The following is a 26,229-nucleotide window of genomic DNA, read 5'->3' as shown; positions in this document are numbered from 1 at the left end:
TTATTGGTTGGAAACCTCACCAATTTGGGTGTCATTAATTAACACAAAAAGAGAGAATATGTCCAACTCTTCCCTCCCATCTCTTCTTCTTTTGGTTCTTTTCATCATTTCAACCTCAGCCCAACCTTATGAAAACTATGATGATAAGCCAACCCTTTCCTCTAGAAGTGAGTCTGTCTACTCTCTCAAAGTCCCAACATTGGATGAAACCACCTTCGATAATCTCCTATCCTTTGGTTACTACCGTAAAAGCTGTCCCAAATTTGAATCCATTCTACACAACAAAGTGAAACAATGGATTCAAAAGGACTACACATTAGCAGCTAGTCTCTTGAGACTCCACTTCCATGATTGCTCTGTCAGGGTACGTATCAAGTATTGCTCACTATGAGACTATATGTGTCCATTGGTTTCTTATTTTTGTAGAATTAATTTTTAATTGCAAATTTAATTTAGGCATAATTTCACTATTTGCTATCATGTTGTATGATTTAAAGAATTTTGTCACCAAATTTTTTAAATCTCGCATTTTATCACTTAATTTTTTAATTTAAATTTTTTTATACATATTTTCTCATTTTGTATGTTGATTTGATTGATGATTACTAACATAATATGTTGATCGTTGATGTAATGTATTGATTATTAACATAGATTGTTGATATGTCACATCAACAATCAATATATTATGTCAATAATTAATTAATAAAAATAATTAATTAATTAATGAAGTGATAAAATATACGAAGGTAACAAAATATACTAGTGGTTGGGTGGGGAGAGCTTGGATTAGTTAGAAGTATGAGGACCTAGGTTCAATCTTCATTGCGATCATCTTTGTAATCTTTTCTATCTTTATCAAAAAAAATAAAATAAAATAACAAAATGTACAATCTCAAAAGTTTAATGTTAAAATTTGCAAAATTGTGAAACAATTAATATTAACAAAAAAAAAAAGTGTAATTGAACTTTAATTTTATTACTTTTGAAGAATAAATATAAACATATTTTTGGATTTATTATAGAAGAACCTATTCTTCTTACATAAAGACACCAAAATTTTTCACTTAATTTCGAAAGAAAAAAAGTTGTGAAACAAAATCTATATCTTGGCTATCCAAATGTGGGTTATAATTTTGCACTATATTAATTTGGGGTGTGATCTCTTCATGTAGGGATGTGATGGGTCCATTCTGTTGAAGCATGATGGAAGTGAGAGGACAGCACAAGCTAGCAAGACACTAAGAGGGTTTGAAGTGGTGGATGATATCAAGGCAGAGTTAGAGAAAGAATGCCCCAAGACGGTGTCTTGTGCTGACATTCTCACGGCTGCTGCAAGGGATGCCACGGTTCAGTTAGGTGGGCCTTATTGGGCCGTTCCTTATGGTAGGAAAGATGGGAAGCTTTCAATTGCTAAGGAAGCTGAAATGGTGCCTATGGGCCATGAGAACATCACTTCCTTGATTGAGTTTTACCAATCCAGGGGTTTGACTGTGCTTGACTTGGTTGTTCTCTCAGGTAAATAAATTAAATCAAGCATTTCTAAGTTGAATTTAATTAGAATGTACTAACATTGTATTCTCTTATGAATTATAGATTCTTAATTTTTCTAGTAATTATTTTTAAATTCATATCTAAAAGAATTTCTATTTGTTTCATGGGACAAATTTTTATTTTTATTTTTTATAATTAAAAGATATAACTTCTTCTCATTGGTCGACTGAGTAAAATAATATTTTTAATTACAATCACATGTTCAAGGCAGAAATTAAATTCTGATCATTGATTAAGTAGTAGAAATATTTAAATATTTGTACCAATAATTCTTGATAAAAAATCTTTAGATTAACATTATTTTTTATAAGTTAAATTGGTATAGTTTGTTTTTATGTACAATGAAATTTGAACTTATAATCTCTTATAAACTACCTAAACATTTCACCACTAGAGTCATTCCAATGAATTTAAGATTGGATGCAATATTACTCAACTTGCTCCAAAATGTTCCTCTAATGCTTTTCTTTATATCTGTGTGATGATTATGTTCAGGGGCTCATACAATTGGAAGGACTTCATGTGGCTCCATTCAATATAGGCTATACAACTACCAAGGAACTGGAAAACCAGACCCAACCCTAGATCCCAAATATGTTAACTTTTTGCAAAGAAAGTGCAGATGGGCCTCAGAGTATGTGGATCTTGATGCTACAACACCAAAGACCTTTGACAATGTGTACTATATTAATCTAAAGAAGAAAATGGGGTTGTTATCAACTGATCAATTGTTATATTCTGATCAAAGAACTTCTCCTCTTGTTTCTGCATTGGCCTCGTCGCGCACTATCTTTGAGCACCAATTTGCGGTGGCGATGGGAAAGCTTGGCATTGTTGATGTTCTCACGGACCAAGATGAAGGAGAAATCAGGACCAACTGCAATTTTGTCAATGCTTATTGATTAAACTCTATGTTTGCTTCATCCAATGATTTTTAATCTGTACTTTGCACAATTGCATTTGTTACTCCCCACTTTCTTCTTGATGCTAATGCTTTGCAATTGTTGCATCAATTAATCTGCACTTTTGCTTATGTTATCTTTTCTTTTTCTTCTCATTGACTTTTTCTTCTTCTTTAATCCTAGCATGTTTTTAAATAAATGATGTTGCTCATACATTATTTTTTAGATATTTTTTTTTAATTTAATTAAGAAAGAGAAAAGAGGAAATGTTTGAATAAAATAGATAATGTGATAGAAATGTAAAAAATGGTTTATAATATATAAAAAGAGGAGGGTTTACTTACTCTAAGAGTAAGTTTACTTAAATTTATTTTGTTTAATAATTCATGTTTTACATCAAATTTTAATGATTCAACTATTAAATTAAAAATTCTTAATGCATGAATTAAATCTATCAATTTTTAAAAATTTAAAAATTATTTGATACTTTGTTTTATTAATTCAAATTAATAGATAATCATAAAAATATTTTATACATTGATTTGAATTAATGAAACAAAATATTAAATAGTTTTCATCAATTCTTTTTTTAAAATTTGTAAACTTGATCCATGTATTTAAAACTTTTAACAATTTAATGTAGAACATGAATTATTGAATAAAATAAATTTAAATAGATTTACTCATAAAATAAGTGGATCTTTTTCATATAAAAACATATTGAAAAAAAAATTGTTGTAAGTATATGCTATTGTTCTAATTTTGAATTGAGATTTGACGAGGTTAGTTGGTTAGGAATATTGGATAAAGATTAGACTGATTGGTTAATTATAAATGAGTGAAGTTACTGCTAGATGTCATATAAACCAGTCACAATTTTAACAAATAAAAAATACATGTAATAACCTCTTTAATTAATTAAGTAATTTATATAGAACTCCAAATTGTGGTAAGTATTATAGTTGGGTTTACTTCTTATTATCTTAATGAAGATATAAATGTTTTATCATTGTTGAGTAAAATTAATTTTGTCTTTAAATTTTGTTTGATTGAAATTGGTATATATAAATAAAAGGAGGGATCTAGTTTTCCAAGATTAAGTATCAAATTTTAACATTTCAACACTATTAAATTAAAAGTTCATAATGTATAAAATAAGTTTGCAAATTTTAAAAATTTTTGAAAACTATTTGATAGTCTATTTCATGAATTTAAATTGATGGATAATCATAAAAATATTATATATATTGATTTTTATTAATAAAATAGAATATCAAATAATTTTTAAATTGTTCAAAAAATTGCAAACTTGATCTATATATTGAATAATTTTAATTCAATGATTGAATCGTTAAAATTAAATGTAGAATATGAATTATTAAATAAAGTAAGTTTAAGTAAACTTATTTTTTAAGTAAATGAATCACTATATATATAGAATTGTCAAAACCAGCCACCCGACCCACCACGGGTTAACCATCATTTGGTGGGTCAACCCAACCCGGCTCATTTATTAGTGAGCTCAAAAAAATTGAACCTGGCTGGTTGGTGAGGGGCTCGTTGTGTTGAGGTGGGTGAGGGGTTGACTACGTTGCGGTGAGGCGTGAGGGACTATGAAATTCAAATGTTGAAAGTTGAAACCCTATCGTAACCTATCTAAACATTGGGCTGAAACCTGAAAGTGAAAATTGCAAATTGCAAAGGATGAAAAACAGATCCTATCTCATGTTGGGTTGCACTGTGGCCCAATAATTGTTGCATTTTTTTAATCACAGGTTGGTGAGCTGGGCACCAACTCGACTCATCACAGGTTCAACCCAGGTGAGCCGGGTTGTTAGTGAGTCGTGTTCAAAATTGGCTCATACTGAAATATTCAATATTTTTCAACCCAACCCGACTTGAACCCATGGTGGGCCAGATTGACTTACCGGTCATAGTCTACTTTGACAACTCTACTCATATAAATATATATAAAGGAAAGATTCACTCATTTCAAGAGTAGGTAGACTTATTCTACTTAATAATTCATGTTTTACATTAAATTTAAATAATTATTATTATCAATTTGATACATTTTATTTACCTAATGCACCTGCTCGAATTAGTTTCTTTTGAATTTTAAAATAAAATTAGTTTCTTTTGAATTTTAAAATAATGTATAGGCAAAATAGAGTTTTCCATCACGTGCAATCCCACAAATGTTAAGTTTTATTATTACACTAATTAAATTAATTAGTTTATTAATTATCTTCTCTCAATAATAACAACTAATTAATTGTATTTCCTTTCTTCTATTTTCTATTATTTCACTATTTTATAACTTGTATTTTGACTTGCACAGTGTTCGGGCAAATGTTTATTTTATGCAAAAAAAAATATAATAAACAAATTATTTTTAAATATATAAATTATATTATATATCTGATAAATATTCCAAGAACAATTTCAAATTAATCGACATAAAAATATAGTTTTATATGACTTGAAGCTACTATTTTGAAGAAATTCTCAATAATCAATTTCATCTATTTTACTCCCACATAACATAATTACTCAAAATTAACCTAGTGCATGTTTGGAAAAACGTTAATTTTCTCACTTTCAATTGTTTTTTCACAAAAGAAAGTTGTTGACAACATAAATTATATGTTTAAGGTAACAACTTAAATTTGAAACAATTTTTTTTCTAAACAACCTTTTAAGAAGTTGAAAATTTAAAACAAATGATAATTTCTAAATAACCTTTTTTTTCTTTCTTCTTTTGAACTAATTTACTATATGAAAAACAATTGTCTTATTCTAAACCAAAATTAAACATCTTTAATATTATTTTTCAGCAAATTTATCTAAACAAGATTTCATTCTAATTATAATCGATTATAGAATAATTAATTATTCACACAATCAATTATTTAAATAAGTTAATTTTCACAATTTTTTGAAACACCCATAGTCAGGCCAACTTGGTCATCTTGTCATGGTTGATCAAGCCATACCTAACTTAACTTGCTACAATTAGGTTAATCTAGTCATGTTGGGGTTAGGAAGAGTGGAAGAGTGAAAGCATCACACAACACACTCCGTAATATTGATAACAATTTTCTCTCACTTACCTCTTATTCCGATCATATAAATATGGACTTGTGACATAGGTTATCATGCCTTCTCAATGTTCACATTGTTTCTCTATTTATTTTCTTGTTGATTTGAACATTCAAGTATATGCAAGTAATTTTCACTGTTATCACCTCAATGGCTTGGACATTATTAAGTTGTACATAGTCGATACATGAAGTAACTTTTGTATTCCCTATCAAAATATATTATAATGAATTTATAATAGATAAGTTTTAAATATAAAAATATATTTTAATGTATATACATATATAATTATTTTTCTTATTCATCATTTATTTTATAAATATTAAAATTTAATTTAGAAAAAATAATAATAAAAGATTGAAAGGCATATGATGCTAACAAATTAAATTTGAAACAATTTTTTTTTTCTTGAGAGATCAATTGTTTTTAAGAAGTTGAAAATTTAAAACTTATGATATTTCTAAACAACTTTTTTTTCTCTTAAACTAATTTACTATATGAAAACCAATTGTCTTGTTGTATCTAAACAAAAATTAAACATCTTTAGATTAATTTTCAGCAAACTTATTCAAACAAGATTTCATTTTAATTTAATCGATTATAGAATAATTAATTATTCATATAATCAATTATTGAAATAAGTTAATTTTCACAATTTTTGAAACACAGTACCCATAGTCATATATAGGCCAACTTGGTCATCTTGTCAAGGTTGATCAAGTCACACCTAACTTGACTTGGCCACAATTAGGTTAACCTAATCATGTTGGGACTAAGAAGCGAAAGTCTCACACAATACACTTCGTAATAAACTATCAATGCTTAGTAACAATTTTCTCTCTCTTACCTCTTATTCTGGTCATATAAATATGGACTCATGCCATAGGTTATCATGTCTTCTCAATGCTCACATTGTTTCTCTATTTATTTTCTTGTTGATTTGAACGTTCGAGTATTTGCAAGTGATTTTAACTATTATCACCTCAATCGCTTGGGCATTATTAAGTTATTATTCCCTACGAGAACATATTATAATGAATTTATAATAAATAAATTTCAAATATAAATTATATTTTAATGTATGATATATAATTATTTTTCTTATTCATCATTTATTTTATAATATATTAAAATTTAATTTAGAAAAAAAATAATAAAATAGATTGAAAGGTATATGATGTTAACAACAATCCTGAAAAATACTTTGTTAAAATTTCTTATTATTTCTTTTTTATTTTACTTCATATAAGAAATATACATCAGTTATAAATGTGTAAACTAATTAAAAATTAAGTAAATGAATAAGAATAAAATCAACAAACAAAAAATAATGTTATCTTAAATCTTAAAAATGATTTATAAATAAAAGAATCTCTAATGAAAAACTCATAATTAAAAAGGAACATATATATATATATATATATATATATATATATATATATATATATATATATATATCTTTGAGCATATATCTTCGAATTAGACAAAAGAGCTATAAAAGAGAGATAAAAGAGAGGGCGGCAAGGTGCGGAGACATGATTTTGCCTTCACTTTTGGTTTTAAAGGGTCTCTTCATCACTTTATTAATTGCCCTTTAATTTGTTGCCCAGACTCAAGCCAAATGCTTTGTAAGTATCGCTAGAGAATGTTTCTCAATCCAAAAAGATAACAAAAGAACACTGCTTCCCTGCTTTCACAAAAGGAATCAAATTGCTTTCAAATTCACAGCTTTCCTTCTACCCACTTTGCTTTTTTCTGTAATTTCGATTCCATATTATTATTATTATTAGCAAAACAAAAAAAAAAGGACTGTTGTGTTTAATTATCTTCATTTTTTATAAAGAGAATTAAAACAATTTAATTTACAACGTAGTAATATCTCAAAAATCACTACATGGGTTGTTAACCGACATAGTTTTAGGCTTTAATTTTACGTTGGGTGAGGAGACAAGCAACGTAGAAATGTTTTTCAACGTTGGTTATTTATACAATTAACCGACGTATAAGCTCTTTTTATCATATCCAGTGTCATATTCTTTTTCACTTTCATTCACAACCTCTTTCTGTTAGGAAAAATTACGCTGATCTTTCCCGTAACTTCAGATTTGAGAATGGAGCAAAAATAATTGTGGACTAATAGCACACACAAAATTGATAACGGAGTTCGGCCAACTCTGCCTACGTCTCCGGGCTGCTGCAGATATTTTACTGAAAAGGGAAATATAAACAGTGTTTACAAAACACTCACAATCTCTCAAAATACTCACAACCACTCACAAGCCATGACCCAACTATACCCAGAAAAATTAAGAACTTCTCTCTCAATTTTTCTATACAAACGCTTTGCTAAGTATTTGCTTTCGTTGGATTCAAAAAATGAATGGAGGGGCTTGCTATTTATAAGGAACGATTGCAGTGTGAACGCTCCAAATTCGGTGCCTCCAATTTGGAATTCGGTGGTCTGCCTGCCAAATTTGATTTTGCATTCTGCCAAGCCTCCAATTTTGACTTTTCAAAGTTTGATTTCTGCCAAAATTGATTTCTGCTTTCAGCTGCCAATTTGGACTTTTCAACAATCTCCCACTTGAAGACTGATTTCAATCTGTCTTCACACTTTAATCAATGCAGCAGCCTTCCTTGGTCTGTTACTCTAGCAGGCCAACTGAAGTTGAGCACAACTTCAGTTTGTCAATGGTCACCACCTTTGTCAACATGTCTGCTGGGTTCCTGCTTCCTAAGATCTTCTTCAATGTTAACACCTCATCCTCTAGCAGAGATCTGATAAAGTGACAACGGATATCGATGTGTTTTGTCCTAGAATGAAATGCTGAATTCTTTGCCAGATGTATTGCACTCTGACTATCACTATGCAAAACACTCTTCTCTTGGATGAATCCCAGCTCTGTTAACAAACCCTGAAGCCATATCAATTCTTTACTGGCTTCTGTCACTGCTACGTACTCAGCTTCTGTAGTGGATAAAGCGACAATTTTCTGTACCTGCGACATCCAACTGACAGCTGTAGTACCAACAGTAAAAATGTAACCGGTGGTACTTCTTCGGTGATCGACTTCACCTCCATAGTCTGCATCTACATATCCTTGCACCTTTATTTTACCTTTACCAAAGTGCAAACACCTTTCTGTGGTGCCTCGTAGATACCTCAAAATCCATTTAACTGCTTCCCAATGAGCTCTTCCTGGATTCGACATAAACCTGCTAACAACTCCCACTGCATGGCCAATATCTGGCCTTGTACAGACCATTGCGTACATCAAACTTCCAATGGCTGAAGCATATGGAACTTTAGCCATAAAATATCTTTCTTCCTCCGTCTGAGGAGACTGATCCTTGGATAGGCGAAAATGACTAGCCAAAGGTGTACTAACTGGCTTGGCGTCGCCCATGTTAAATCTTTGCAAAACACGGTTGATGTACTCTGTTTGAGATAACTGCAAAATCCCTCTTTGCTTATCTCTCGTGATTTGCATTCCAAGAATCTTCTTTGCAGGACCTAAGTCCTTCATGTCAAATTCTCTTGACAATCGCTGCTTCAAGCTTCTTATCTCATCCATATCTAAACCAGCTACTAACATATCATCAACATAAAGTAGCAGAATGATATAACTGGACTTATATCTCTTGAAGTAGCAACAGTGGTCAGCATTGCACTTATGGAAGCCTTCTTTGTGCATGAAGCCATCAAACTTCTTGTACCACTGTCTTGGAGCTTGTTTCAGACCATACAAGCTCTTCTTCAACCTGCACACCATATTCTCTTTTCCTTTCTCTGAGAAGCCTTCTGGTTGGTGCATGTATATCTCCTCATCTAGATCTCCATGAAGAAATGCAGTCTTCACATCTAACTGCTCTAGGTAGAGCTCTTCACTAGCAACAATGCTCAACACTGTTCTGATTGTATTGAGCTTCACAACTGGAGAATAAATCTCTGTATAGTCAACTCCTTCCTTTTGCTGGAATCCTTTGACTACTAATCGAGCTTTGTATCTTTTGGAGCCATCATGCTCCTCTTTTACTCGATACACCCATTTGTTGTGAAGTGCTTTCTTATCTCTGGGTAACTCAACTAGTTCCCACGTCTGATTTGAGATCAAAGACTTCATTTCGTCCTTCATGGCATGCTCCCACTTGCTGGCATCTGTGGCCTGACATGCTTCATCATAATCTTCAGGCTCACCTCCATCAGTCAGCAACATATAGTTCATGTATCTCCTGTTAGGTACATGAGGCCGGGATGATCTCCTCACAGGAGCTGAAGTTGAAGGCTCTGGTGTGTCTGACTGTTGTTCACAACTTTGCTCTGTTGATTCCTCTGGCTGAGGAGTTTCAACTATAGGACTTTCTGGGACATCATCCACCTCTGCATACACTGGCCTACTCTTTTCTGAGTTACTGGCATCAGTACTATGTCTGTCCTTGTACATCACTCTCTCATTGAAGATTACATCTCTGCTGCGGATCATCTTTTTGTTTTCATCATCCCATAGGCGATAGCCAAACTCATCTTCACCATAACCGATGAGAGTGCACTTCTTCGATTTTGGATCAAGCTTATTTCTGCCTTGATCACTGATATGCACATATGCTACGCAACCGAAAACTCTAAGATGTGTGAGTTTTACCTCCTTTCCGCTCCATACCTCTTCTGGTATTCTATACTCCAATGGTACCGATGGACCTCGGTTGATCAAGTATGCTGCTGTGTTGACTGCTTCTGCCCAAAACTGTTTTGGTAAGCCTGACTGCATACGCAAGCTTCTGGCTCTCTCAGTCAACGTTCGGTTCATCCGCTCAGCTACACCATTGTGTTGCGGTGTACCAGGCACGGTTCTTTCCATTCTGATTCCGTGCTCATAGCAGAACTTCTTGAATCTGGTGTCTTCATATTCACCACCATTGTCGGTTCTGAGCTTTTTAATCTTCAATCCTGTCTCATTTTCAACCATGGCTTTCCATATCTTGAAAGCCTCAAATACATCTGACTTATGTTTTAGAAAGTATACCCATACTTTCCGAGAGTGATCATCAATAAAAGTCACGAAGTATTGCTTCCCACTAATAGATGAGACAGTCGTTGGACCCCACACATCGGAGTGAACAAGCTCGAGTTTCTCCTTCTTTGGGGTTCTTCCACTTGTCTGAAAGCTGACTCTTTTCTGCTTTCCAAGTATACAGTCTTCACACATGTCAATTTCCACTGACTGAAGACCTGATAATTTTCCTTTAGAGTGCATGATCTTCATCCCTTTCTCACTCATATGGCCAAGTCTTTGGTGCCATAAATTGGGATTGTCATTTGCTGCAACTGCAATTAAATGACACGCTCCTACTGTTTTGTAAAGAGTACCACTCTTTTTACCACGAGCAATCGTCATTGCACCCTTGGAAATCTTCCAATCATCACCATGGAAGGTCGTTGTGTAGCCTTCACTGGCCAACTGGCCTACTGAGATTAAGTTCTTCGTCAGGTCGGGAATATGTCTGACATTCTTCAATTCCCATACAGACCCTTTTAGCTTAATCTTCACTACACCTTTACCAACAATCTCACAAGATTGTTCATTACCAAGGTAGACTTTACCAAGGTTTCCGGGAACATAATTCTCGAAGAATTCTCTCTGCGAAGTAGCGTGGAAAGATGCTCCAGAGTCTAACACCCAAGACTCTTCCTTGCTCTCCAAAGAGCATATTAATGCATCATCTCTTCCTGAGGTAGAAGCAATATTTGCCTCTGCTTTCGCCTCCTGATTCTTCGGTGCATTTTTGCACTGATTTTTGTAGTGCCCGGTCTGCCCACAGTTCCAACACTTGATAGTTTTTGAGTTGTTAGAACTACGATGATTTCTGGATTTGGACCTGTTATCCCTTGATTTTCCACGTCCATTTCCTCTGGTTGGAGCCCTCCCTCTTGACTCTGTATGTAATACTGAAGAGGTTGAGGATTCACCCGACTCTCTCCGTCGGATCTCTTCACTGAGAACCAGATCACGAACATCATCTGATTTCAACTTATTGCTTCCCGATGAGCTACTCACAGCTGTGACAGTAGCATTCCAACTTTCTGGTAGAGAAGACAAAAGTATCAATGCTCGTACTTCATCGTCAAATTCAATTCCAACTGAACTCAACTGGGTTGTGACTGTACTGAGTTCATTTAAGTGTTGCGCTACTGATGCGCCTTCCGCCATCCGCAAGTTAAACAACCGCCTCATCAAGTGAACTTTGTTTGAGGCTGACGGCTTTTCATACATACTGGAAAGAGCCGTCATAAGACCCACTGTGGTCTTTTCCTTTGCAATGTTGAAAGCAACATTACGAGATAATGTCAAGCGGATAACTCCAAGGGCTTGTCTATCAAGAAGGAACCATTCATCATCCTTCATGCCCTCTGGTTTCTTTCCTTCGAGAGGTTGATGTAGCTTTTTCTGGTACAGATAATCTTCGATCTGCATCTTCCAAAAGCTAAAGTCCGAACCATCGAACTTTTCAATTTTCACCTTTCCTTCATCTACCGCCATTGCTCCCACTCAAATCTGACTTCTCGGATCGCTTCTGCCGACAAATTGGTAACGCTGACCAATTTACACTATTCACTATTAACGTGAATAGTACTATCCACAAAATACTATTCACATGAACAGTATTCTCTCCAGCAATTTCGATGAGCTATTCACTATTCACGTGAATAGTACTATTCACGAAAAATACTATTCACATGAATAGTACTCTTGCCAAAGTTTAACAGAAACAACCAGCTCTGATACCAGTTGTTAGGAAAAATTACGCTGATCTTTCCCGTAACTTCAGATTTGAGAATGGAGCAAAAATAATTGTGGACTAATAGCACACACAAAATTGATAACGGAGTTCGGCCAACTCTGCCTACGTCTCCGGGCTGCTGCAGATATTTTACTGAAAAGGGAAATATAAACAGTGTTTACAAAACACTCACAATCTCTCAAAATACTCACAACCACTCACAAGCCATGACCCAACTATACCCAGAAAAATTAAGAACTTCTCTCTCAATTTTTCTATACAAACGCTTTGCTAAGTATTTGCTTTCGTTGGATTCAAAAAATGAATGGAGGGGCTTGCTATTTATAAGGAACGATTGCAGTGTGAACGCTCCAAATTCGGTGCCTCCAATTTGGAATTCGGTGGTCTGCCTGCCAAATTTGATTTTGCATTCTGCCAAGCCTCCAATTTTGACTTTTCAAAGTTTGATTTCTGCCAAAATTGATTTCTGCTTTCAGCTGCCAATTTGGACTTTTCAACACTTTCCCCGTCTCTTCCCTTTAAACTGTTACCTCTTAGCCACCTGTTGTGACGCTCCACATCCTCTTCGTGAATGCTTTTGACATTGTAATGCCATCGTTGTCCACACTTGCTCCGCCACTTGTTCCACCACGTTTTCTAAATCGGCTTCTGTTGTTGGTTTTTGTTTGTTCAGATCTATGAAGAGTAGCTCAGACAGCTGACAGATCTTGATGATAATTTAACCGAAATGAATGGTTTTTTTTTATATATATATATATATTTTTTATGTCTGACTCAATAACTAATGCAAAAGATTCAAAACAACTGACGTAGAAGAGATATTTAGAAAGCAAAAATAAAGGTAGCCGAAACAAAGAACGTATAAACTTTTACTTACACTAACCTAATTCTTAGAGCCCTTATAAGTACCCTGTACTGAAATTAATTTTCCTTTGACTTAGGACCATGGGAGGATCGTACTGAAGATTTCCTCTCGTGGGATGGTACTGAACAATGTAATTGTAAAGAATAAATATATCTATAATCCCATCAAATCTAGCTGAAACAAAGACCAATATAATTTCAGTTAAATTACGATCTGGCAGAAATCAAAATAGTTAAAATTAAATTTATGACGAAAGATTTCATAGTGACCAAACAACTATGAAGCACAAAAGCATCCAAATATCTTCTTGAGTGTTCTTCTTCTAACCAAGCCACGATGCAGTAGAAAATGAGGCTTGCTATATGCAGCGAGACTATTCATGAACAAAAGGAAAGATTAACAAGATCATCCTTATGACATCCAAAGAGGAAATTAAGATATATGTCAAGGAATGATAAAAAAAACTCTAGTGACAATGTCTATCCCAAGTTACTGAATATAAGACTTCAACTAGAATAATCCTTCCTAGAAGATTTGATCTAAAGACCTGTTCAAAAGACTTGATCTAAAGACTTGCTTAGAAGAAACTTCATTTGTAAAAACTAACTAATATAAGAAATAGACAGTGATGTCAGCATCAAACATGAAGAACAAATTAAACTCCAATGAATCTATTTGATAAGTGCCTATGAAGGAAAAATATTGGTTCTAATCACAAGTAAGCAAGAACAAAAAAAAAAGAAAAATCACTCAAGTTCAACAAGCTATACTCTTTGTTGCTTCTTCCTATGATTTTTTTTCCTAGAGAAATCCACTCCATACTTGTAATACAATTTTGTTATAAGAAAAGGAGTGAGATATCTTTTTGAGTGGAACCTCCCTTTTAGGAGATTAACTTTTGATTTTCTTTCTACAAGAACACAAGAATCATTTTCTTATAAACATTTTCCTAGCCAATACTAAGAGTGCAATGGTGTAGGAAAGAAAAAAAATATCACAACAAGTGTTATATATGGCTAGTCTCATAGCAAGTGACCGTGTAATTGTTTTTCTCAACAAGAGGTTGTGTGAAATTTCTCAGTAAGTGGTTGAGTGCTACTACTAATAGCAAGTGGCTATGAGGCTGTGGTTTGTATCAATAGTTAGTTGAAAATGTTGTAGTAGTTGGTTGTATTTTTAGTAAAAATCCCACAAGGTTATATAGGAATGGGATGTAGCTTAGTTAGGGTAAAGTAGGATAAATATTTGTACCTATTCCCTCTTTCTCTATCTTTGTACTTGCTTAACTAGTTTATTGCGCCTTAATTGTTATATTAGTGCATATTCTAAATCACAAACAATTTAACTCAAAATTATTTTAGAAAAATACATTTTGTATCAAAATTATTTTAACTCAGACAACTAGCTTAATTTCTAAGAAATTATTCAGAAGAAGCAAAATTTTAAAAAGGAAACAAGTAAACCTCCTTCCTTATATTCTAACATTCACTTCAAAAGCAGTGCAAATTTTCAATTTCAAATTTCTAAGATATTGTTCAAATTTTAAAATATATTATTGGTTTTTAGCATATTATTTAGAATTAAAAATATTGTATTTATTTTAGAGATTTGTTTCCTCTTTTAAAATTAGGTTGTTAGCTTAATAAATAAAGAGTCTTGAGATGAGAAGAATCACCTCAACTTATAGAGAGGATCACACATTAAATGAGAGAGAGAATCATATGGAGGAGGGTTTACCAAGTTTCATTATAAAATTGTGTTGAGAGCTTCCAAGTCACGTCTAGAAAACTTAATTATGAGAAAGAGTTTTCAAATTTCACCCATAAAACTTATGAAGGAGGGGTTTCCAAATTTCACCTACATAAAACTTGTAAAGGAAGGGTTTCTAAGTTTCATCCATAAAACCTATGAGGGATGGGTTTCCAAATTTCACTCATATAAAACTTGTGAGGGAAGGGTTTCTAAGTTTCATCCATAAAACCTTTGAGGGAGGGGTTTTCAAGTTTCACCCATAAAATTTGTGAGGAAAGAATTTTCAAATTTTGTCCACAAAATTTGAAGAGAGAATTTTCAAACATAAATTTAACACATTTTTAAATAATGAATATCCTTATAAACATAAACATGTGAGAATGAATCACGTTAAATAAATTTTGTGTAATATTTTTCTATTTTTATATGGCATTGACTTATTTGTGTTTTTTCATCTTTATGCATAAAGGAAGTTTTTTTTCCCATCAGTGCACTATTTCATTTATTAGAGTTTAGGCTTTGCAATTGCTTATTAGTTTGCATTAATTCAACCTCAAACAATATAAATTTCCTTGACAGCATACGAGTTTCTTGAGACTACTAATCTCCTTCAATGTTTTGGTTCGATATTTGAACTCTCATCCTTTGTTATTAATTACTTTGATAAAGTATTTTCCTTCGTATGTTTTTTGCTCATCAGCATTCTCAAAAATATTATTTCCGTGCTCGTTTGTATCATGCTGATTTCCTTAATCAGAATGTTTTGCAAATTATAACAAAGGAATACCTCTCAAAAGCATACATTTTACTTTTCTAAATGAGCTTCACTTTTGGCGTTTTTTTTTATGCACGTATTACTTTCCCACCCCTTTTACTATCCTTTCCAAGTTTATTAGCCAAATGCGAAACAACAGAAGGTTGAAATGAGATGTTTTTCTTTTTCCAACCCGTCCAAGCTGACAATGTATAACTCTCAATTGAAGGAACCGCCACAGGTCTCTAAAGTTGGCTTGTTATAACAGTTCTATGTGCTAGGACCAAAAAAAAGGTTCAATGCAATAGTATATCTCCTAAAGCAGACATTTTTTTTTGCAAATACGCCTTAATGATGGTGCATTTATTTCAAGAATAATCGGTCTCTCTATACACTAAAACGCCATTAAATATTCCACCAAAATCATGTTAGGAGAAATGGATTATGAGATCAAGCTTAATGTGCGGGTAACAATTAAATTTTCTCCCTTAGTCACCATGGCGATAGAGATTTTTTTATTTTATTTTTATTTTTATTTTTTACCATAACTATGTTATTTTTATAGAATTTTTCAGTTTTATTGATGGTTAATTTTGGTTTAAGAATTTGATTGTTCATTTTTTAATGAAATTTTTTCTCTTAATCACATTTGTCTTTCATTTATGAGATTCGAACTTAAAATCTTACGAGAATCAAATTAATTTAGTATTACTCGAACCAACAACTTATTCTTGATTGAAATTACTCTTATCTCTGTTCCTTTGTTTTACTGTGAGGTATTTCTACGTTTTCCCCATAATTCAAAACGTTTCTTTAATTTAAGTGTGTGAACCCGTGTGGGGGGCTCCCTTTGGTCCTCTTCAAAGTAGCTATAGGTTGCTTCTGTCCGCGCGCTCCCTGTCTTATAGATCATGATTCGTGACCAACCTGACCAAGTTTTCTCTCTTTAGAGTCTCGTGTTTCACACACTTTTTTGTTAAGGGAAAAAGGTTATACTGTATGGATCCCACTTTTAGCTCAACCTACATTTCTATTTTTAACATTCCTACTCCTCTCAATTAATTCACTTAACCCAGCTAATTATATAACCATAATTTTGTATGTGTGTGTGTGAATCAAGATAGCGGACAACTAGAGATTTATCTTTTTTTTTCAAGACATATATAAACAACTAGAGATTGATGATTGGTCTCTTTCAAGACATAAAAATCACCAAAATAGATTTTACCTATTTTAATTAATAAAGTCAATCAAACCATGTTCAAAAATATACAGTTATTTATCAACTACGACTACAAGACTTATTGATTGTTAGTATCCATTTATTTGCTAGTAACTCCTCGTTCTATTTTCACATAGGCATGGTCAATACGACAACATATTGATAAAGTTATGTACCTAACAATCAATTAACACACCGTCAAAGGAGAGGTTCACCAATATCTTTGCTTTCCTCTTTTCATATTTCAGTACTCTCTCTCTCTCTCTGAGTTGAATTTCTTTATCATTATAAAACAGAAAACCCTACAGCCTAGATATCTTCAGAAAACAAAGCTTTTATAATTTTTTACAAACATGCATACTCTCAACCCTTGTCCCTTTTAATTTGTTGATTATTGCCAACCAAATAAGCTTCTTGCGCTTCTTGGATGATTTTTAGAAGGCACTTCGTTTTGCATGGCTGGTGATGCAGCATTTCCCTCTACCACTTGCATGACTGTAACGAGCATAAGGCTAAGGAGGGGAACCATCCCTCAAAAGCCGGCCCAAGAGGTTGGAGAACCTCCCGCCTTATAAGGCCTCCCTGGTAAGGAGACCTTCCCGATGTGGGACTTGTTACATTACCACCCCCTTCGAAAGCCAGCGTCCTCGATGGCTGCACTCCACGGTACTTTACTCACCGGTACTTCACTCGGCCCTTGCCGGTCAGAACCCTCCGGTGGTCAGAACCCTCCGTGGGTAGCCCTTCTCGATTTGGCTGGCTCTCAATGAAAGCACCATTGTAACGAGCATAAGGCTAAGGAGGGGAACCATCCCTCAAAAGCCGGCCCAAGAGGTTGGAGAACCTCCCGCCTTATAAGGCCTCCCTGGTAAGGAGACCTTCCCGATGTGGGACTTGTTACAATGACCCTCTTGATCTTCTCTTTGCTCTTGGTCTTTCACTTCGCTATGGCTGTTCCAGAACGCAGCTTATCCACTTTAGCTTCTACAGAAGATGGGGCAAAGAAGAGGAACACCATGGCAGCTGCTTCAGCTAGAGAAGGAAGCACACTGCAGAATCTCAAGACAGAAATCACACCAAAACAAACCGCCAATGATACTCATGTTTCTGATCTCTTGAAGGGTCCTAAAGGAGGAAGCTCTAGAGTTCCAAGGCAATGGAAAAACAAGATCTTCAATGCTAGTGCACATGAAGTCCCTAGTGGTCCAAACCCCATTTCAAACAGGTAAATATTCAATATCAGGGTTGAAGATTTCAACCCCAAGATAAAAAAATTAAGATTATTAGTCCAGAAGTTCGTGGTTTTAAGGTTCTTTATGTTGTCTTCCCTGTTATATATTACTATTATTATTATTAATATTAGTATTATTTTGTTGTTTATTTTTGTTCATTTTCGGATAATTGATTTGGAGTGCTAGCTAGCTAGGGATTCAAAACATGCAGTTTGATATATATGAGTGCAGTTCTGTTCATATTATTGTCATGAAACTGAACCACACGTACCAATCATTTAAACATGAGAATATGTGTACATGAGATTCTACTTCTAGTCATCATTTTGTTCATATATGTATATATACGGTTGCTTCTTTTCCGGATGGTCATCATATTTTTCCTCTTTACTGCTATTAGAAAAATCTTCTTTACTGTCATTTTTTCAATTATTTAGCAGTTTTTAATCAATTTACGACCAAATTTATCTTCACTAGATCATCAGATCAATAGATCTTCATAAGGCAAAGTTAATTAGCAAATTAAGTGCACGAAATATGCAAACTAAATGATGTGACGGCGTATACAGTTTCCGTTGGTGACATGTAAGCATTCCATCTTTCTCAAAAATGTTGAAGAAACTTTTGATCAATGAAAAATTAAATTGCAATTTTTTTGTGAATGAAACGGGAATATTGGAGGAATAAAATTCAGTATTATTTTAGAAAAAATTTATTTAATAGGAAGGCTATTTATGATATTGATCTTATTTGAAAAAGGGTATCAACCTTTTCTATTTTAGTTCTAAGGATATCTTTATTGGACGGATACAAAAACTTGAGACATGGAGATGGAATTCTCAACACGTAGCTAAAATTCCTAACAAAAATCATTAAAAATATACTAATCAAGATACCATTTACCGAACCATTAAGTGTAATAATAAATTAAAATAGTATTTACAGGGTCATAAATTTGAACTCTGATGTTGTAATTCTAAAGAATCACTCAACAAATATCCTCTGCTGATCGCAAAGGGTTTTCATTAATTATTGGTCACTAATAATCCAAAGAATAAAAGCGGACATAATGGTTCAAGTTGCAATGAAGGTGGCCTTTTGTTAACGACGAGGAGTTGCTTATGGCACTTACACATACACAATAATGAAAAGAGAACTGGGGTTAGAAAAAGTATGCAAAAACATCCCTCATTCACCATAGTTTTGCGTGAAAAAGTTACACGAATTTGTCATGCAAAGCAGTGTTTGAAGGGTCAATATCCTTCATCCTCAATTACCTAAAATATCCTCATCATTTTCTCTACACTCCCATAGTATCCTTTGTCCCTTTCCTTTAAAACTGAAACAACCATTACATTTACAGGCTGACTCTATTTTAAATGTTTATATAAATTCAGTGTCTCTTTCCTCTTGATAGTACCCTTATGTTTGTTTATCATTTGAAACTGCAAAACTGATTTGGCCTAATTATTGGGTCCTTTTCTCATATGTTTATTGAAATTTTGGAAGCTCTATTGGTAGTAGCCGCTTCGATCATGATTTCAAATTTTGGATATAGCTACCAAGATTCCTTAGGGTTAATCATCATAAGTTATCTTTTGGCATTTTATGGTATGAAAAACATTCACATTGCAAACATTGTGTGCAGTAGTACTTACCAAATTCATTGTTAAACTTAATTGATGTCACACACGTCAACTGATGGAAATTCAACATTTTTCACCGTATCCCGTCCCATCCAATTTAAACTTTTGTTTTATCTTAAAGTAATGAACATGTAGGTTCGTGTTAGAAAACCAAGCTAAAAGAGAGGTGGGTAGGCTCTGGGACATGATTATTTTGCCTTCACTTTTGATTTCAAGAGGTCTTGTCCCTTTAGTAATTTACTTTAATTTGTTACCATGACTCAACTCAAAAGCTTAGTGATAAGAGAATGGCTACTTGGCTTGAGAATGTTTGTCAAACAAAAAGATATGAAAAGAACTATTATCTTGCTTTGACAAAAGCAATCAAAGTGGCTTGACAGCTTTCCCTTTTTGTGACTACTGTTTTCTTTATTTGGTTACTTAGATTTTCTTTTTAATTGTTCCTCATTTCATTAGCTCACAAGATATCCAACATGTGGATCTTGGGGCTGAGTGGATCTGTTTTTAATCGGGGATTCTTTTTACGTGCTTTAAATTGGGAAGAGGTTCGGTGTGGTTAAAGGATGGGAAGTTTCTGTTTGCTATACTAAGGAAAGTGATCATCTGATACAATTTTATGATGTAATGCCTGTTTCAGGGTTTTGCACCCAATGTTGGCACTTCGCACTAAGATAGGCCTCTTAAAAACTAAAAAAAGTAAATAAAAAATCTTCATTTCATTCAAGATTTATTAGTTTCTTTTTTTTTTTTTTTTTTTCTTTTGGGTTCTGATTTCTTAAAAGGGTAAATTTTGATTTTTTTAAAAATAATAATAGATTAAAAAAATTGAAAGGTGTGAGGATGATATGAGCATGAGATTTGGAGTGAATTTTCATTTTTATTGTCATTAACTTATAATTTTAGGTTAATTAGAAAAGGTAACTTTTCTATAAGAAATGTTTAAATTACAAAATTTATTGTTATATTTTCTTACTATTATTTATTAGTCTTGTTGTCAGTTTTGAGATATTTATAAATAAAATTGAAAATTTAAACATTATTACTTAATTTGATTAAAATCTTCATTTTATTATGTTAAGTTGCTATAGTAAATAGAAGGAAAAAAAACAATTTGGAGAGGAATAAGTGTAACAACTATGAAGAGGCTTGTTTATATTAATAAAATCAGTTACCAATGTTAGGATTTTTTTTCCATGTTAAATATAAATTCAAGTGTATATAACATATGCATTTTATAATATATTTTATCCACTTAACTAAGAGTTATATAATATATTTTATCCTAATTTAAAAGTTGACTATAGGCTATTAAAAAAAAGTTTGTAACTTAAGTTTTGCTTGAACTATTTAAGACCAAAATCTAGTTTTGTAAAGCATAATCTAAATTACAAGAGATAGGCCTAAATCAAGCCCCACACAATGTTTTGGTAAACGCAAAGCTGCATCCATGACAGCAGCAAATTAATACCCGCTCCTGCACAGATAATTAATTGAATTTGTCGAATCCAAAAGGAACAAAACTGAGCAACAGCATAGCAGGACAAAAGAAGAGATGCATAGCACAATCGTTGAAATTAATTTGTCATGACATCTTTAGAGACTGCTAAACTCCACAGACCCATAACGAAGCTGATCGAGGACGAGTAAAGGCTGCGAGATACTCTGAACAGAAAAACACTCACAGGCAGAATCGAAAGCTTTGACCATGGATACTGTGCCAAATTACCAAACCCCCACTTGAGTTGATTTCAATTGAGATAGAGAAATGCAATCCAACATAGACTCAATGATCAAACATGTAATAGGAGTTATATAAGGTGGCATGGTGGTTTGAAAGGAAAAAATATAAGACTGAAGTAATAAGGAGGGGGTGAATTTAAATTCTCCAACTAACATAACATACTAATTACCAACATTTGTCTATAAAACAAATTATCAAACTAATAGCCAATTAAAACACAATTATTCATGATAGTTCCCGACACAACTTTAACCTTTTCTCTATATATGGTATACAGATCTCATATTTATTGAAATAGTGTATATAATTAGTGTTATTTTTACTTCATAAGTTAATTTTAGAATTAAGTTAGACTCAAACTTAAATTCTAATATGATAATACTGTATTAAAGTTTATATATCTTAATAGTTGTTGAATCTATACATTGAGTTATTCATTATCAAGTTATTAATAAACTATTTATACATATTTAATCATACAAATTTCATGTTCAATATACTGAGTTCTCAATATAAGAAGAGATTATTAGATAGTTTAAGACTTTTACGTATAAGTGAAAGAGAACCCTCAAGATCAATTCTCACGTTTCACGTGTCTCAGGAAAAAATAATATATAAATTTTTATATTAAAATATTTTAAATATTTTTCTATCATCCCCGCAAAATATTTTTTTTTTCTACTCATATGATTATTGTTATCATACATATGGAGAACAAAATACATAAATTATCATAAAAGTGGGGTTTTTTTTCCGGAATATCTTGAGATGAAGAATCACTAATGATAACTTAACTTTGTTTGTTTAGATGAAAATATGGAGGCAGAAAATAAAATGGATTTAATTTAGAAAGAATACCTAAATCAAATAAAAATAATTGAAAAAATTCACTATCAATTCAAATGAAGAAAAAAAATAAGTATTATATTTTTGAAAGAATATTTGAGATTCAAAGAAAAATATTACTTTTATGATATATGAAATACCACTTTGAGTTATGAATATTGTTGTGAACATGAGGTACACATACATGTCTTCTCCACATTGATATTTTCACATTTATATGATATTGTCTTCTTTGTGATTAAACTCTCATAGATTTTCTTTTGATTATATTCAAGGCCTCACAACAACGAAACACAATGCTTAACCTATATCATATATAAACTCATCCTCATGACAAGGGATTACCATACATGGATCCATCGCCAATTTTATTGTCAATATTCATTTAAGTTGGTCACATGGTTGAATGACTTGAATCATCAACTTTGGTACCGATTGTTATGAGTGGAACTTCACACACATGTCTTCATGTTAATACGATATTATTATCTACTTTGAACTTAAAATTTTATGGATTTGTTTTTGCTCATTATACAAAATGGTTCATATTCCTCCTCATGCTCTACAATGTGAGACTTTGTTTATGTTTCCATCAATTTAGGTTTATGGGTCTTTTTTACTTACATGTTACTCAACATACCTAACTTTATCTAATGTGAAACTTTCATTCACACTTGCACACCAACAAATATAATAGTTAGATCATGAAACCAATAACACCTTATTGAAAATTTTCATGCCCTTGCTTTTTCGTTAAGCATGAAATCATTTTTTAATTTTTTTTTAGTTTTTAAAAATTATTATTTAAAAAAAAAAAGAGTAAAATGATAATTTTCTACTTAGTTTTTTTTTGTGTGTGAATATATGTGTGTGTAATTACATGTTAGAATGACACATGTCTTCCACATAGTAATTACATGACATAAATATCGCATGGTACTATATGAAGGTGTCAAGTGGCACTATATGAAGGCATCACATGAAGGTCACACATGTCACTCTTATATAGATGTGTCATGTGTATTTATATATATCACATACACTAATGCCAAAAAAAGGGTTTCTTAACGCACTTTCTATGTCATATGTTATCCATACGACCTAAAGTGGCGTAGTGACATACTTGTAAATATGTCAAAATATTTTATGATGGGTGTTAACTTACCCATTATAAAAAAAATATTTTATGACATGATAAATAGTAACTTGTCACAGAAGGTCTTGTTATTACTCACAATGAGAGTGTGTACCAATTCGTGCTCCACTATTTCATCTTTTTCTCCACATGCGAACTGGAGGCGATACTCCTTCATGCATGACCAACTCGTTTCGACGACCACTTTTCCTTCAACTCCTCTTCATTCTGACAACCTTCTTCTTCAATTCTCCTTCATGCGTGGTCCCAAGTTCAAAGCTTTTATTCTCCTTTTTTCATAGATTTTAGGGTTTGTGGTAGATAATATGCTTATTATTCTAAATTAATGTGGGTTTGCTTATTAACTGTTAATTTGCTCATTTTGGATATGCTCATTACTTATTTTTTATGAAATCTATGTATGAATTTTATATGCACATAGAGAACTAATTTGAACATTAGTTAGATATATGGTATGTGTGATTCCTTTGGTGCATGCATAATGATATAGATGATAACATTATTAGTCAATTTAGGTAGTTGGTAAAATTATAGACAATCTTAAGTTAGTTGAAACATAAAAATTTAGAAAGTACTACATTAGACAATTTATATAATACACTTTTAAATTATTTTAGATATAAACAAAAATTAAAAAACATGTTAGGCACCAATATAAACAATATTGGACATTAACTTAAATATCTTTTAGATATCCATAATTCTAGACCTTTATAATAACTAGTAAATTTATGTTAGTATAATCAAATACAAATTTTTAATTACACAATGTTAGGCAATAAGAATTTAAATTAAAAATATATTAGTTTAGTGATATTAGTCAATTTACCAAAAGGGAAGATCAAAAAAAGTACCATGCAAAATAATGGAGTTATGATGGTGGTTGAATCACATAATTTCTCAACTTCTAAAGACCCTAACCCGGTTACAACATCTTTATGTTACTATAGAGTCATTGAAAACATATGGTTGGTTGATTATACAAGTTTTAAAGTGTCGATTTTCAAGTCTAAGTGGGTTGATAGTAATATTGGAGTTAAGGTCGATGATCTTGGTTTTACCTAGGGTAACCTAGAGAAGGTAGGTTCTAAAGATGAGTCATTTATCATGGTAGACCAAGCAAAACAAGTGTTTTATATTATTAATCTTGCGAACAAAAATTGGTCAATTGTTTTATTAGGAAAAAAGCATGCATGATACTCATGACCATGAAGATTAATCAACACTTGACATTTGTGAGACTCTTTCCTTATCCACACGTATGCATAGGTTGAATGTGGACAATGATAGTGATGATGTACATGCTACACGTGATGACCATAATGAAAGATTGTGGGAGAATATTCAAACTTAAAACTAATAATGTGTTTAATAAATAATGTTCATGTTTATTATATTATTACTTGTTATGTGTATAATATTTGTTGTTATTTTAATTATTAACATGACTCATTTTTCTTTTTACAGACTTATGGGTAGCATACGTGATACTCCTCTTTCTTCTCCTTTTTCCTTATCTCATTCAGGAGACACAGAATAAATTCAGCCTACCAAGAAGAAGGTTAGGCAACCTACTACATTGAAAGAGATGCTTGTTAGCCAAAACAAAGGCAAGTTGAAACACGTTGACATTGACATGGGAGATAGGGCTTGCTTTTAGGTTGCATAAACACGATTTCACAATTTTGTAGCCTTGACTAGGAGAAGCAAGGCTTGATTACTTATGAGAGTTGAGACCATGTACCAAAGAGAGTAAATAACCAAATATGACAGACTATCATGGTATGAAACATTAACTTTGTACATAAAATGTTTGCTAATCATATATTGCACATTTACTAACAAATTTTTTATATATGTGACTCACTTATGACATTCCCAACGTTGACTGGTTGATGAATGAATATATTAGTTATGTGGGGCACTGTTAGAGAGGTTTTTAAAGTCAACTCAACAATGAGAACATTTTTTGTAACAAAAAAGATAACAAAAAAACCCTAATGATGATTAGCAATTTCTTGATCAGAAGACTTGGAACAGGTTCCACGAGTATCGACTCTTTCCAAATCTTTTGGTAATTAAGTCAACTCAACAATTTAAATATTTATTTACTTATATATTTTGTTATTACTAATCAATTTTATTTTTCTATTATGTATATAATAGGAAAAAAACGAAGCAAGCATAATAACTACAGACTCTTAATGTCTACATCCACTTGTTATCTCATGGAGGGTATGACAAGCTTGAAGATGACATGATTAAGCATGTTGTTACTTCTTTGGGTCATGGATAAGGGGTTAACTAGTAGAGCTGATCCAGTCGTCATGCCAAATGGAAAGTAGTTTGATAGAGGAAATCAAGGGAGTACACAAATGACGCCACTCGAGAAGTAGTAGGGAAGATTGTAAGTATCTTTTTTTTTCATATATTGGATGGATTAGTGATCATCAATTACTAAAGAATTTATTTAAACTATTTTGTTATAGAGAAAGTTAGAAGAGTTAGTCACACATGGGACATTTGTTGAGGAAGGGCGTGAGGACATATTGATGATACTTACACTTGGCACTCAAGAACATCTAGGTCATATGCATACAACTGGATGGGGTAGAGGCATCCACCACAGTGGCGGAACTTGGATAAAAAATTTGGA

At 32.5% G+C, this 26,229-nt stretch overlaps 1 protein-coding gene across 1 annotated transcript; it reads left to right on the top strand.

Moving 5' to 3' along the window:
- Positions 1-3,212, top strand: LOC109812894 (peroxidase 7). The gene is made up of 3 exons (XM_020376955.3): positions 1-364; positions 1,176-1,518; positions 2,050-3,212. Exons 1-3 carry the CDS (start codon positions 59-61, stop codon positions 2,454-2,456), a joined length of 1,056 nt encoding a protein of 351 aa, XP_020232544.1. The 5' UTR covers positions 1-58; the 3' UTR covers positions 2,457-3,212.
- The last annotated feature ends 23,017 nt before the right edge of the window (positions 3,213-26,229 follow it).

Source organism: Cajanus cajan, chromosome 1 (genome assembly GCF_000230855.2).
Source record: "Cajanus cajan strain Asha chromosome 1, NIPB_CcT2T_4, whole genome shotgun sequence".
NCBI classification, from domain to species: Eukaryota; Viridiplantae; Streptophyta; class Magnoliopsida; order Fabales; family Fabaceae; genus Cajanus; species Cajanus cajan.
The sequence above is the reverse complement of the archived record's forward strand: the minus strand, read 5'-3'. Positions and strand labels throughout refer to the sequence as shown.